We start from the raw sequence: 14,306 nt of genomic DNA, 5'->3' as shown, positions 1-14,306 counted from the left end.
CTCATGATGTACTCTGCATAGAAGTTAACTATAAGCAGGGTGACAATATACAGCCTTGACGTACTCCTTTTCCTATTTGGAACCAGTGTGTTGTTCCATGTCCAGTTCTAACTGTTGCTTAAGAGGCAGGTCAGGTGGTCTGGTATTCCCATCTCTTTCAGAATTTTCCACACTTCATTGTGATCCAAACAGTCAAAGGCTTTGGCATTGTCAATAAAGCAGAAATAAATGTTTTTCTGGAACTCCCTTGCTTTTTCGATGATCCAGCGAATGTTGGCAATTTGATCTCTGGTTCCTCTACCTTTTCTAAAACCAGCTTGAACATCTGGAAGTTCACAGTTCATACTGCTGAAGCCTGGCTTGGAGAATTTTGAGCATTGCTTTACTAGCATGTGAGATGAATGCAATTGTGCAGTAGTTTGAGCATTCTTTGGCATTTCCTTTCTTAGGGACTGGAATGAAAACTCTGAGTCTAAAGTTTTATACAGGAAAGTCAAAGGTAATCAACCAGTGAACAAAGCACACAAAAAAAGAACAGAGTAAACAGATTTAAAAAGTCAGTTTTTGATGGCCTGCGTTATACCTCTTAGTTAGAAAATAACATTGGCATTGTTGTACAATGAGGTCCTACAACTTGACCAATACTTTTCTAACTATGGGCTTAACTTTCTCCATGGTCTCTTTGCTTCTTCAAACCAGTTACTTTAAAACAATAAAGAAATCTGACTTTAAACAAAGCTTGGATTTCTCATAATAGACCATTTTCCATTACCACCTAATCTAAACAGAATACAGACATGCTCTTCAGTGATACAACCAAACTTCTAACTCTTCATAGTGGTACTATGGGCTAATTTATATTTTCTTACTTTTTTAGGGGGCAACCAACCACATGATTAAAAAATAATTACTTCTATTTTCAGACATATTCAGTGTATGCAAGTTTCAGATCCTTATTAACAAGCCTGAGATGACACTGAAACGGTGGTGGTAGGGAGAAACAATACCCCAAGTCATCTAGAGTCTCCCTTATTTAAGCCAATCAAAGACAGCCTATTATAAATGCTGGCTCCAGTGCACTGACTTCATTCAAACTGTTAACTCCATCAGATTATGAAATATGGATAATCTTCCACATAAAATAATATACAGTAAATACCACCCACTATGATCCTTCATATAAAATTTCAAGTTATAATGCTGTATCAGTTTGCCCCGTTTAAACAAATTCTCCCAAAATAAAAGCTTTTGCCTCATGTACATCTGTGCTGCAAAATCACACTTAATATTCAAGAACTTCAGGACACTTACCCTAGAGCCTGGAAGGAAGGAATTGAAAGTGCCCAGTGCATTGATAAGAACAGCAGCCTGGAGGCAGACTCCCCAATGTAGTGCACATTCAGGTACTCAGGCATAGGAGACGGCATGGTGAGCTAGTGTGGACAGGGATGAGGTCAATTATCTCACATCGGACACTTCTAAATGAGCACTTCTTTGAAAAACTTAACTGTCAACATGTCAAGTAACTATCTAACATATTAGCCAAAAAGGCAAATCTTGATATAATCCAAGTCACTGGATGTTACAGCTAAAAACAGGATTTAGAATAAACGAAAAGACCAGAGTTTCTAATAAAGCAATATTCAGATAAAGCAGAATTCCACTTAACAAATACCAACCACAACATTATCTCGGTGTATTTTTAAAAGTTACTTTCTGTCTTCATATCAACAGTAAGTGTTTCCTTTCCTCTCTTCATTAACAGTATGTATACAGAAAACTTAATTCAAGAAGCAATCCTTTATGTTAAATGTCCCTTTCATTTAGGCTATGGGGATAACAAATTCAAATGCTTATAGGAGAGTAAGGAGTGAAGTGAGCCTGCTGATGCCATTTGTAGAGTGCATATTCCCAGATAACGGGCATGGGTGAATTCAACACATTGAAGACGTTTGGAATTAGGGCTCAGAACTGCTTGCTTTTTCAATTTTTCAAAAAGCAGCTTCTACACAAAATCTCACCATCTAATCTACAGGAAAAATAAAATGTGTCTGTGGCCATAACAGTCACAGGCTGACCTTAGGTAATGTGTGACCACTGTTGGAAATAAAGATCCTACATCAGAATACTTATCAAAGCATTTCTGAAAATCTTCTTAAAGAGATCTTTTATTGCTATAAATTAAGAATTGATGCTTTTGAACTGTGATGTTGGAGAAGACTCTTGAGAGTCCCTTGGACTGCAAGGAGACCCAACCAGTCCATCCTAAAGGAGATCAGTCCTGGGTGTTCTTTGGAAGGACTGATGCTGAAGCTGAAACTCCAATACTTTGGCCACCTCATGCAAAGAGGTGACTCATTGGAAAAGACCCTGATGCTGGGTGGAATTGGGGGCAGGAGGAGAAGGGGACGACAGAGGATGAGATGGCTGGATGGCATCATCCACTCAATGGACATGAGTTTGAGTGAACTCCGGGAGTTGGTGATGGACAGGGAGGCCTGGCGTGCTGTGACTCATGGGGTCACAAGGAGTCGGACATGACTGAGTGACTGAACTGAACTGAAATGTAATTTCATTCATAAGAAACTTCTATTTTAAAATTATTAAAATGATCAGTAATACCAAGCATAGGTGATGATATAGGGAAACAAATACATACAACTGAAGTGAGGTGAAAGTTGCTCAGTTGTATCCGACTCTTTGCGACTCCATGGACTATACAGTCCACGGAATTCTCTAGGCCAGAATACTGGAGTGGGTAGCCTTTCCCTTCTCCAGGAGATCTTCCCAACCCAGGGATGGAACCCAGGTCTCCCGCGTTGCAGGCGGATTCTCTACCAGCTAAGCCACCAGGGAACTGAGTACCGGTCAAATGAAGGGCAAATTGGCTGTATCTATCAGCATTTTAAAACTGAGTTTATCCTATGACCTAACAACGCCATTTCTAAATCTCTATTTCAAAAGGATACTTGCAAATATGCACAAAAAAGCATATACAAGGATGTCCATTTCAGTACCGCTCTTAACAGAAAAACTAAATTAAATGCTGGCTATAACCCAAATTTCTATCACTAAGGAAAGAATAATCCATGCCTACTTAGCAGGCATTAAAATTAGTAACATAAACTGAGATAGCAAGAAACATTTCAGACATCTAAGCAGAAAAAAATAGCAAAATAGTATTGATGAGCCAATATATGTTAAAAAGAGTATATGTATATAGATACACACTTTATGTGTATTGTATATATGATAGGAGGAGATACACCACACATTTAACAGTAGCCACCTCTGCTGGGGGACAGATGAAAATGCCCATGTGCATTTTGCTGGGGAGTGAATATACAGCTTTTAACAGATTCTCAAAGGTATCTATGATGCCAAACAGATTAAAGCTTTTCATCGAAATGATACCAAAGTTCTCTGGAAATGTTAGATAAAAATGCAAAAAATATTAATTTCCTTTGTTCAGTGTTAACCATAAGCAGTTTGTCTATTTACAAAACGGTGTCAGGTAATAGAACAGGACAATCAACAGCTGAAATTTCACATGTGAAAAGATAATTTTTAAAATGTTTGAGAAATGTTTACTGCAGCAATAAATTAAAATATCATTCCTTAAGAGAATTATAATAAGTAGATATTAAGCATCATAAATTTAATTGTTAGGATTCAACTGTTTCCACACATAAGTATATAAAAAACCAACTGGAAACTACCATACATTTCCGTACTGCCTATGGTGAGTAGGGGGAAAAAAAAAATCCCTGAAAGTAATTACCAAAGATTACTAGTTTTAAGGGTAGGATTAGGGTGCAAAAACAAGATTACCCTTTACTAAGTAGTTTAAAATCATTCTAAAACAAATGAAATACTTACAATATGTAAAAACTGGATATTGGGGGCTAAAAGATACAGATGCACCCCGATTTACACAACAGTGGTGGCAATGCTGAAAACTGTGTTGCTCTAATCGTAAAACTGAAACCACTTGCAATATACACTAGAACCTGTTATTCAAAAGACTGCCACATTGTATTATTTTATAGAGAAACAACTGTTTTACATACATAATTTTCTTAAAGCCAAGATAAACCTCCAACATTATATCAAGGCCAATTCTAGAAAGAAAAATGTTTTAATTTCCCCAATTCATCTGTCCAAAACAAATTTTTGAAGGATGACACTGATTATTCTCACTGCCTATTCCTATAGCCCCCATAAAATTTTTTCTTGTAAAGTACAAATAAAGCATTTCTGATTTTTTCATGTAAATTAACTTTGGTAAAATGTTCCATAAAGACTAGTTTCCCTGATACATTTGTGGACTATATCAAATTACAGCCACAATTATTTAAATGTGACTTTTCTCTGAGTCAATTCTACTAAGCCAAATTTTGTAGGAATAAATTTTATCATACGCAGCTTTGATCAGTGTTAGATTTTTTTTTTTGGCTGCACCACACAGCATGTGGGATCTTAGTTCCTGGAAGGGATGGAACCCACGTGACCGACCTGTAGTGGAAGCTCAGAGTCTTAACCACTGGACCACCAGGGAAGTCCCTGGCCAGGGTTAGATTTATCTTGTGTTCATTATTTCTGCCAGTAGCACACATATCTATTTGATAACTGTATATATTTTCATAAGAAACCCATGGAAATTTATAATCGCCAGTAAAGTTATGAGCAACTACCCTCAGGTAGTCCAGGACTGCTATGCTATGCACTGCTAAGAGTTCTTAAGCACTTTCAATCACTTGCATATGATCTGCTAACAGTCCTCAGGGTGGGAGGAGCAAAGATAAACAGAGGGATCAAAACAGCAGAGTCTTAATGAAGGGTCTCAATGTCTCATTGGTCAGCCTATATAGCTGTGGTTCGAATATTATCTGAATGACAAATCAAATGCCAGATGTTATTTTCTAATATTCTACATGTATTGTTTCTAGTATTCTACATGTATTGTTTCCATCATAAATATATTTAAGGAAGCAAAAAAGAAATTACAGATGTACCTTCTCCAAATGGTTAAAGTGTAAAAAGTTAAAAACCAAAAATTAAATAATTTTAACCTTCTTAAAATGAGGCTGAGAGCTAGCTAACTGAGGCATTATATAATTAATTCTGTTCTTTGTAGTTAACTTGGTAAAAGCAGAAAATCTGGGTCTTAGATACTGATTTACACTAAAGCAGTAGTAGCTAGGCATTGAATAAAACCAGTGGATTCCACACATGATGAACACCAATACTTAAGAATACCCCCATCAACCATGTCTAACAGTGTCTAAACGAAACAAATCATGTCCAAATGTCCTAAAAGCTAACTTTTATAATCTTAAACACATTAATTGATATTGTGAGTACTATATAAACAGGATGTTTTAGTGAGCTGTTATTTTATGTTTTAGCTGGTGTTTCGAATCCTATTTGGGGTATCTCTGAGTTTAAAAGCACAACAAATATATTTTGATTTCTGAAAGGACAATTAAAATGGTCACACAACATAAAAATTATGAAATGTATATATATATATAGAAATACCCTGAAAGCTACATGTGAATCGCTGAGAAGTGGCCCCTCTTTTTCGATGTAATTTATGCTTGAATCTCCAGCAATTAGGTGTACGTTTCCTTCCATGCCCTCTCCTGAGCTCTGACAGGCTGTGCTTTCTCCAGGATTCAAAGCTTTTGCAAGAGTGTCAAATGCCCTATAAGGAGACATCAGAAGCTGTGAGCTTGGCCAATCTCCACAATAAAATGAGAATTCTATATAAAATCCTGAAATTAAGATTTAGGCCTTAAAAACTGTTTAGAAAATAGAACTTTGGTATATCACTGAGTATTCTATTTCAGTGATGTCTTTGACTCACTCTCCAAAAACAACAAATTAAACTTTAAATGTATAGTATGAAAAACTTTATTATTAATATATTTTACCAGAGAATTAGTCTTTTTAAAAAACTTACATGATTTAAGGGGAGAAAAATTCTTATGCTTCCTTTTACAAGTTAAATATTTGATACAACAAGGTATCAGGCCATTTATTTTACATACAAAAGTTATTTAGAAGAACAAGAGCAAGAACTTAAGCTGACTTTATTCTACACAAAACAAAGTTAGGTTTTTAATTTTATTTAAAAATGCAGAGAATGAACTTATGATAACACAGCTACATCTGAACTATAAGAATCTGAAATTAAGATGGCAAATAATTAATATTAGTAAGTAACTAGTCAAAACAGCTCCCTGTATTTTTCAGTGAGAGGGCTTCTACAGTTCTTTAAAATCTCATGTTCAACAAAGTACTCGGTGAGATTCTGAAATGCAGTTCGTTCAATATTTTAGAAGAGGAACAGAGTGTAAAAAAAGCTGGTTTCTACATCCTAAGTATTAATAGCAGAAGAATGAAAAGTAGAATTCTGATACAAGTTTCCTGAAGTGTAAACTTAAAACTATAATGGATTCAACCCAATTTTTAAAACCTATTTTCATCACCAGAAATTGGTGGGGGAAATGAAAAACGACTGCCTAGTAAGATATATATTAAACTTTAAATACACAGAATATAAAACCTGGCAACTAGAACATCTGAAAAATCAGACCCAAATTATCATCTTTATTGGGGAAAAAAAACCAAAACTGAATTTTATGACTACATTTCTAATCTTATCATATTTACTTATTGCTCACTATTTACAAAGTAACCTGCTGGACATCATTTTATATTGAACAGAACTTTTCAATGAAAGTTTACTTATGACTTAAATTTTCTAAGTTTAATAGAAATAATTGTTTTTTGAAACTTCTGTAAATAATATTTAACATAAAAGTATTTTTTAAGAGATACTAAAGGAGATCGGCAAAGGGACACATGCTCAAAACAGATCTTACCTTGAAACATCACCGTTTGTCTGCATTTCTTGATGAAATTCACACAAAGAGGTATAAGAAGTATCACCATTGCTTAAGCTTTCAATCATAGACACTTCATTACTATTTGGAGCAGGATCTTTAGTTTTTCCAAGGTTTGCTAATGATGTAACCACACTGGCCAATGTACTTAAATCTCCCTGACATGATACAGCCTTTAAAAAAAAAATTAAAATTCTGCAAATTGGTATCAGTTAACATTTCAATCTTAAATATCTAATTCTAGAATGTGAAATGCCAAAAGAAAAGTATATAAAGATATATGGAATCTAGAAAGTAAAATCAAAGAGCTCTGAGCTTTTAGAAACTTGAGGAACAAGTTTAAAAATATCAGGCACATTTCCTAGGAAATATTAATATTTACACAGGTTAAACTAAAAACTGTACATAATGGCTATCTATCCACATAACAGTTGCTTTCTTTTATTAAAAAGGTATTTGCTGCCCCAGGTCTTAGTTGTGGCATGTGATATCTAATTCCCTGACCAGGGACGGAACCAGGACTACCAGGGAAGTCCCATAACAGGTGCCTTCCCTATAAAAGGATATTAAATTAGATGAGCTTTCAAGATCTTCCAGCATTAAAATTTTGATATTTCTGTAATTCCCAAAACTTATTATGCAAACTTGAAAGTTGCATAGGATAAAATTAATGTTTTATTAAGGAATAGAGAAAAGAAAAGTGTATTACTGAACAGACTTCCAGGATGCCAAGTTTTACCAGCCACTGTGTTAAATGTGTTAAATATCAAGCATTCTGTAGGTGGAAAGTCCCTCTACATTATTTAGGAGACTGGGCTTTTGTATATATTGCATGTTTTCCTATTTGTCACCACTTTTTATTTTTGTTAACGTGTACATTCTTTATGCATGAATTAGCGACAACTGTTTTATGAAAAAATCTGCTCAACTCTCTGACTACCCAGAAATATAATCTGTACAGGAAAAGCAGATAGATGGTTTATTTTTCTTCCTTTTATTTATCAATTTTAGAGCAATGAATCAATGCCCAAGCAACTTATGACGAAAGGTGAATTTTGAGTATCATTTTAAATTCATATTTTTATATACTCATTAGTCATTCTTTCATAAATGCTCAAATCATTCCACCCTAATCAAATGAAAGGCTCTTCAGTTTGCCTTCTATGACTTCTGACAGGTCCATAGATATTTAAAATTTTTCATTATATCTTTATGGTTTTTTAGTGATAATGATTACTCCTAAGAGGATACATGTTTCCTTGAATTTCTCTATATCAATTCTTTAGTTTATGTGAAACTGATTTGTCTATGAATACATAGACAAATAGCTTCTGTGCTCTCCCCAAACTAAAGAATGGTCCCAGAATTATTTACTGAGTAATCCACCAGTTACTGAGTTTCTTACATGACTGCGACCTTTGTATGTATTTTATGTAATCCATACATCAACCCTGTGAAATTGCAATCATTGTCCCTTTATTACTGATAAGAAGAATTACTCACTGTCTCTTTAGCAGTAAGTAGTAGAGGCAGGATAGGAAGTCAGATCGGTCTGACAGGAAAGCCTGTGCTCCTAACCCCTGCTCCTGCCTTCATATATACATGTAAAAGGAGCTGACGTATTTTAGGTGTTTTAATTTTCAACTAAAACATTTATATATTCTCTTCCATTTCATACCATGTCTATCTAGACAGGTGCTTAATGTGGAAAGGACTTACATTGTAGCTTGACAGCTTTGGGACCATTTGTCAGAAACTAACCAAATAAGGTTGTTAACACAATTTAATATAAAGACATTTAGAGAAGTACAGTGTCTGGGCAAGTATTACAGAAAATTTTCAACAAAACTTAGTTCTCTTCCTTTCCTAAAGAAGTTAATATGTCAATGAAGTTGTAACTACAATTCTAGGTACAAATCATGTAGATAAGGCTAAGTGAAGTCTTGAATGTAATTCCAAAATATACGGTAAGATACCAGATCTCCTTGATTAATAACAATACGCTAAAGCCCAATCTGTAAGGCAGACACTCTTATTATCCCTTATTTTATAGATGAGGAAGGAAACTGAAGCACTAAGGTCAAATATCTTGCCCAAGGTTATGCAGCTAGTAAGTGGCAGATGAAATTTGATTCCAGAGCACAAGTATTAAGATTGCCTTAAAGTACCAAATAAAAAATAATAACACAAATCTGGCCATATATAGAATAAATAATCTCATAGGGCATATGAAACCAGATCACATTATAGGTTAAGACAAACACCAGTAATAGGCTCTCTGAAATCTGCCTTCAGGAACAATGTTTGTTTTCAGTTCTTATAAGGGGCTTTCAAACACTACGGAATTCTACATGCTTGTTTTTTATTTCAGACCTCTTGCTCAATAAAGAGCTGCTCCAAATCTCTAAGGGGACCCAGATGACTTGGATACATAGCATGAGAGCTCATGCAACTGTTACTACTCTTGATTCAAGTCAGTGTTTTAAGTGAGGTGCGTGAAGAATTTCTCTTCACCTGAAATATTTTTAATATCAACATTTTAACACTAAAAAGTTTGTAGGACAACACAAAAGGAATATAAAGAATTTTATACTTATTATACATTTCTATATCTGAGGACTTTTATTTTAAGATGAAAGAAACCCAGAAGACTTTTCCACGTTGAAGCTATAGTTGGTTCTAGTGGAAAAATGAACATTTCTACTGATAAAATTAATTCATCAGGACTCACAAAATAGAAGCTGCTCCAGTGACCTGGCCCATTTCACACCACACTTACGGCAGAAAGCAAAGAACTAAAGAGCCTCTTGATGAAAGTGAAAGAGGAGAGTGAAAAGTTGGCTTAAAACTCAACATTCAGAAAACTAAGATCATGGCCTCTGGTCCCATCACTTCATGGCAAAGAGATGGGGAAACTGTGAAAACAGTGACAGACTTTATTTTCTTGGGCTCCAAAATCACTGCAGATGGTGACTACAGCCATGAAATATAAAGACGCTTGCTCCTTGGAAGAAAAGCTATGACCAACCTAGACAGCATATTAAAAAGCAGAGACATTACTTTGCCAACAAAGGTCCGTCTAGTCAAAGCTATGGTTTTTCTAGTAGTCATGTATGGATGTGCGAGTTGGACTATAAAGAAAGCTGAGCACCGAAGAATTGATGCTTTTGAACTGTGGTGTTGGAGAAGACTCTTGAGAGTCCCTTGGCCTGCAAGGAGATCCAATCAGTCCATTCTAAAGGAGATCAGTCCTGAATATTCATTGGAAGGACTCTTGCTGAAGCTGAAATTCCAATACTTTGGCCACCTGATGAGAAGAACTGACTCACTGGAAAAGACCCTGATGCTGAGAAAGATTGAAGGTGGGAGAAGAAGCGGACGACAGAGGATGAGGTGGTTGGATGGCATCACCAACTCAATGGACATGAGTTTGAATAAGCTCCGGGAGTTGGTGATGGACAGGGAGGCCTGGCTTGCTGCAGTCCATGGGGTCCCAAAGAGTCAGATGTGACTGAACTGAAACTTACGTCAGTTTGCACTTAAAGGAAACATCTGTCAAAGAAACCTATCATATACCAGTCATAATCCTCCAGCTCCAGCTTTAGTGAGCTCACCTCATCCTAGACAGCAGGACCCGAGAGCATTACAGGGAATCCCAAACTCTGAGTCAATCCCAACCTCTGTTTCCTTTTTGCTGCTTCAAATCCTCTATAAAACTAACTCTTGTCTAAAATTCCTCCACTAGAGTGTTCCACTGCTAATCAGCACTGTAATCTGCTCATCCATGGATCGTTTTCCCTTAAATAAGGAAGACTGAACTCATTACCAAATTTTTTTAGTTTTGTTATTTGATACTACCAAACAGTTGATGATAATTTTCATTAAAATAAAAACAAGAATCTGTAACCCGAAATATTTAGGACCAAATCAATTGGCCAAACTGATGGAGGAGAAAAGGAAAAACTTTTATAAGCTTAAGCAGTTTTAAGCTTTAAATTAATTGTACTAAACACACCTTATCTGGTGTCATCAGCATAGTTGACTCAGTTTTTATTCCAGATTGATGAATATTCACAAACATTCCTGAATCTAAAAGTCCTGCTGACCTGTAACAAATAAGTACAAATTTTAGCCTTGGTTTCACTGGGAAGACAAAAAATGACCACCTGCTTATCATATGTTGCTGTTGTTTTCTTTTTTTACTATACCTTGCAGTTTCACTATCTGTTACAAAAGTTGGAGTTGCAGCTAACGGGCTTCGAAGGTCTTTTCGAATGTAGATTTTTTCTGTTGAAGCAGCACAGTTGGAAGATTTTTCTCTGGATACTTCAATGGGTTTTCTTTCACACTGAACAGCTACAAAAATGTGCCAAATTTATATCACAATGCAGAATTTATAAGCAATTATAAATGCAAGCTCTAGGTCAGCAATGTTGTTATGGGAGACATGGTTATCATAACTCTAAAGATAACCATCAATCTTTAGAAATTATTTTTTAAGTTCAACGAAGTTGCTTCAAATAGTAAAACTGGCCACTGTGCATCTCTCTTGTTCTCTTTTCTCTCCCTGCCCCAGTTGTGGCAGAAATGCAGAATTCTTATTTTTTAAAAGTTCACTGTCAAGAAGGAAAACCTGAAGTTAGGAGTCCTTTACACATCTAATACACATAAGAGTATTAAAAAATAAAGTATTTAAACAACTGAAGACAATACTGACAGTGAACCACAAAAAGACCCAAGTCAAATCTTTTTTTAATTAAGGGCAGGGAGATTTTTAAAAATTTGTTAGTTTTTTAATTTGTACAGGGCAAGGAGATTTTTGAGCAGCAACTCAATCGCTTAGTTTTTATTTATAAAATAGAGGTTAATAAAAAAATAGAGGTAATAAATTTTATGGGCTTCCCTGGTAAAGCTCAGATGGCAAAGAATCTGCCTGAAATGTGGGAGACCTGGGTTTGATCTCTGGGTTGGGAAGAGCCCTTGGAGAAGGGAATGGCTAACCATTCCAGTATTCTGGCCTGGAGAATCCATGGACAGAGAGGAGCCTGGAGGGCTACTGTCCATGGAGTTGCAAAGAGCTGGATGTGACTGAGCAACTTTCAATAAAATTTACAGCAATTTTATTTCATGATACTTAGGAGACGGTATACTGAAGTTGTTAAATGTACGTTTTCTGAGAAAAACAAAACAAAACTGCCAAGATGCAAATCCAAGTTCTGCCACTTATTAGTTATGTGACCTTGGGCAAGTTTCAAAATTTCCTCTGTTCACACAAATGTAAAATGGCTAACAGTAGTATCTACTGACAATTCTGATGTGAGAACAAATAATTTAATTAGTACGCTATACACAGAGTAAAGCACAATGAGAGCTCAATCAATACTAGCTACTGTTATTGCCTTATTAACCACTTTAGTATTAAAAGTTTGGTGAAAAACTAAACTGGTATCTAGTTACCTTTAAAAAAAATTATTATTACCAGATCCAAACTAAAATTACAATGCCTGGCATTATAGGCATTGAGTTAAGATTTGTTGAACATACAAAAAATACATATTTCTATATTTTTGTTGGAAAACTTTAAATTAAAAAACATACATATATGACATATTTTAACGTGTTAATTTTAACATATTTCTAGGAGTTTTCCTGAATTCTTAAAAGTATTTTCTCCTGAAAAGCTAATACATACAGTCTTGTTTCATTCCAAACGCAATACATCTTTGTAACCTGCAGTATTGACAGCGATTTCGATGGTGTTTATTAATAATACAGTCCTTTGATCCTCGACATGAATAAACTAAATTTTTTCGGATACTTCTTTTAAAAAATCCTTTGCAGCCTTCACAAGTTACTGCTCCATAATGACGGCCTAGAAACAAATGTTTAAGAAAATACGAAAGTCACATTTTTCAGAACTAAAATGAAGTAGGCCCGCCCACATCTACCCTTTAAACATGAGATAAAACTGAGATTTCTGAGTTTATGACATGATGTTTTTTTTTTAATGAACTACCAGAGAATGACACAAACAATTCTCTGATAAAATATACTAAACAATATGAGATTTTAAATTTTGCAAAGTAATTTTAACAATGACATGGAAAATTTGGGAAAGAGAAGAAACACAATCACCCATAACCCATGATATAAAAACTATTTTCACTTCTGAGATCACTTACACATTACAATTCTATTATGTACTATATAAGGGTTTCCCTGGTGGCTCAGTGGTTAAGAATCCACCTGTCAATGCAGAAGATGCAGGTTGGATCCCTGGGTTGAGAAGATCCCTTGGAGAAGGAAATGGCAACCTACTCTAGTACTCTTGCCTGCGAAATCCCATGGACAGAGGAACCTGGAGGACTATAGTCCATGGGGTCCAGAGAGCTGGACATGACTTAGCAACTTAACAACAACAATATACTTTATAAAGCTACTTTATTCTGAAAACTATGCTCTAAAAAAAGGATATAATGTCAGTTAGTATTTGAAAATCTAATCATCCTTCCTTATAGTGAGTCCACTAATTTTTGGAGAAATCTGTTACACTTTGATAAACCTATCATTTTCACAAACCATTAACAAACTGAACATACTCCGGGAAAAGCGCCAGTACAAGTTTTGTAATGAAGCTATGGGAAAGATAAAAAAGATGAAGGAAAACAAGCTGGGCCCTTAAACTTATCTCACTGGTACTTGTGAATATATACGAATAAATACGGGTATGTATTTCTGGGCATGAAGGAACAATGGCCAGAACTAAAACAGCGCAAACCTGAGTACTAAAATCAGGCTTGGAGAAATGTCTGCTCAACTATGCAGAGCATTTCATCAGGGTTCACCAGAGCTTTTCCACCTCAGTAATCTATTACTCTGTATTCCTAGAATGAGAACAGGGCTCAACAGGTAGATTAGTAATCTAATGTTACATGTTATTAAGGATCACAATTAATTTTTAAGCAATACCTTTGATAAAACTGGTTTCACATTCAGAAAAATTTCCACATGTTCAGTTTACTTTCAAAAAATTGAAACTGCCTTTCATAATTCTTTGAAATATGCATTTTATGTCACTGCAAGATCACATTAAACTGCAGTGAAATAAAAAACCTTTAGGTGAATAAAAAGCTCTGGGGGAAGATCAGTTAAATTTCATAGGCTACAAATATGAACCATAAAAACAACATGCTCCTTTATTTTACTTTTTACTGTCAGTAGAAGAAATGCAGCAGTGAGGCAGTTATTTTAACAGCACAACACAGATAGCAGGTTATTTGTAGTATTACCTGATGCTTTGTCTCCACATACTACGCAAAGATCAAAAACCTTATTTGGTCCTTGTTCTGAGGAAGAATTATCTGTTAAGAACTAAAGAAACCCCCCAAAACAAAC

At 35.3% G+C, this 14,306-nt stretch overlaps 1 protein-coding gene across 2 annotated transcripts in view; it reads right to left on the bottom strand.

Moving 5' to 3' along the window:
* Nucleotides 1–14,306, bottom strand: part of NR2C1 (nuclear receptor subfamily 2, group C, member 1) — a 40,988-nt gene that overhangs the window by 9,539 nt on the left and 17,143 nt on the right. For both annotated transcript variants that reach the window (XM_010858006.1, XM_010858007.1), the window contains exons 4-10: nucleotides 14,201–14,282; nucleotides 12,604–12,783; nucleotides 11,120–11,267; nucleotides 10,927–11,017; nucleotides 6,891–7,084; nucleotides 5,542–5,707; nucleotides 1,312–1,433 (exon numbers count right to left, since the gene is read on the bottom strand). In XM_010858006.1, coding sequence (XP_010856308.1) covers nucleotides 1,312–1,433; nucleotides 5,542–5,707; nucleotides 6,891–7,084; nucleotides 10,927–11,017; nucleotides 11,120–11,267; nucleotides 12,604–12,783; nucleotides 14,201–14,282 — 983 coding nt within the window. The remainder of the gene's footprint in view (nucleotides 1–1,311; nucleotides 1,434–5,541; nucleotides 5,708–6,890; nucleotides 7,085–10,926; nucleotides 11,018–11,119; nucleotides 11,268–12,603; nucleotides 12,784–14,200; nucleotides 14,283–14,306) is intronic.

This window comes from Bison bison, unplaced genomic scaffold, assembly GCF_000754665.1.
Source record: "Bison bison bison isolate TAMUID 2011002044 unplaced genomic scaffold, Bison_UMD1.0 scf7180017864383, whole genome shotgun sequence".
In the NCBI taxonomy this organism is placed as follows: domain Eukaryota; kingdom Metazoa; phylum Chordata; class Mammalia; order Artiodactyla; family Bovidae; genus Bison; species Bison bison.
Note: the sequence above shows the minus strand (reverse complement) of the source record. Positions and strands in the feature narration are given on the sequence as shown.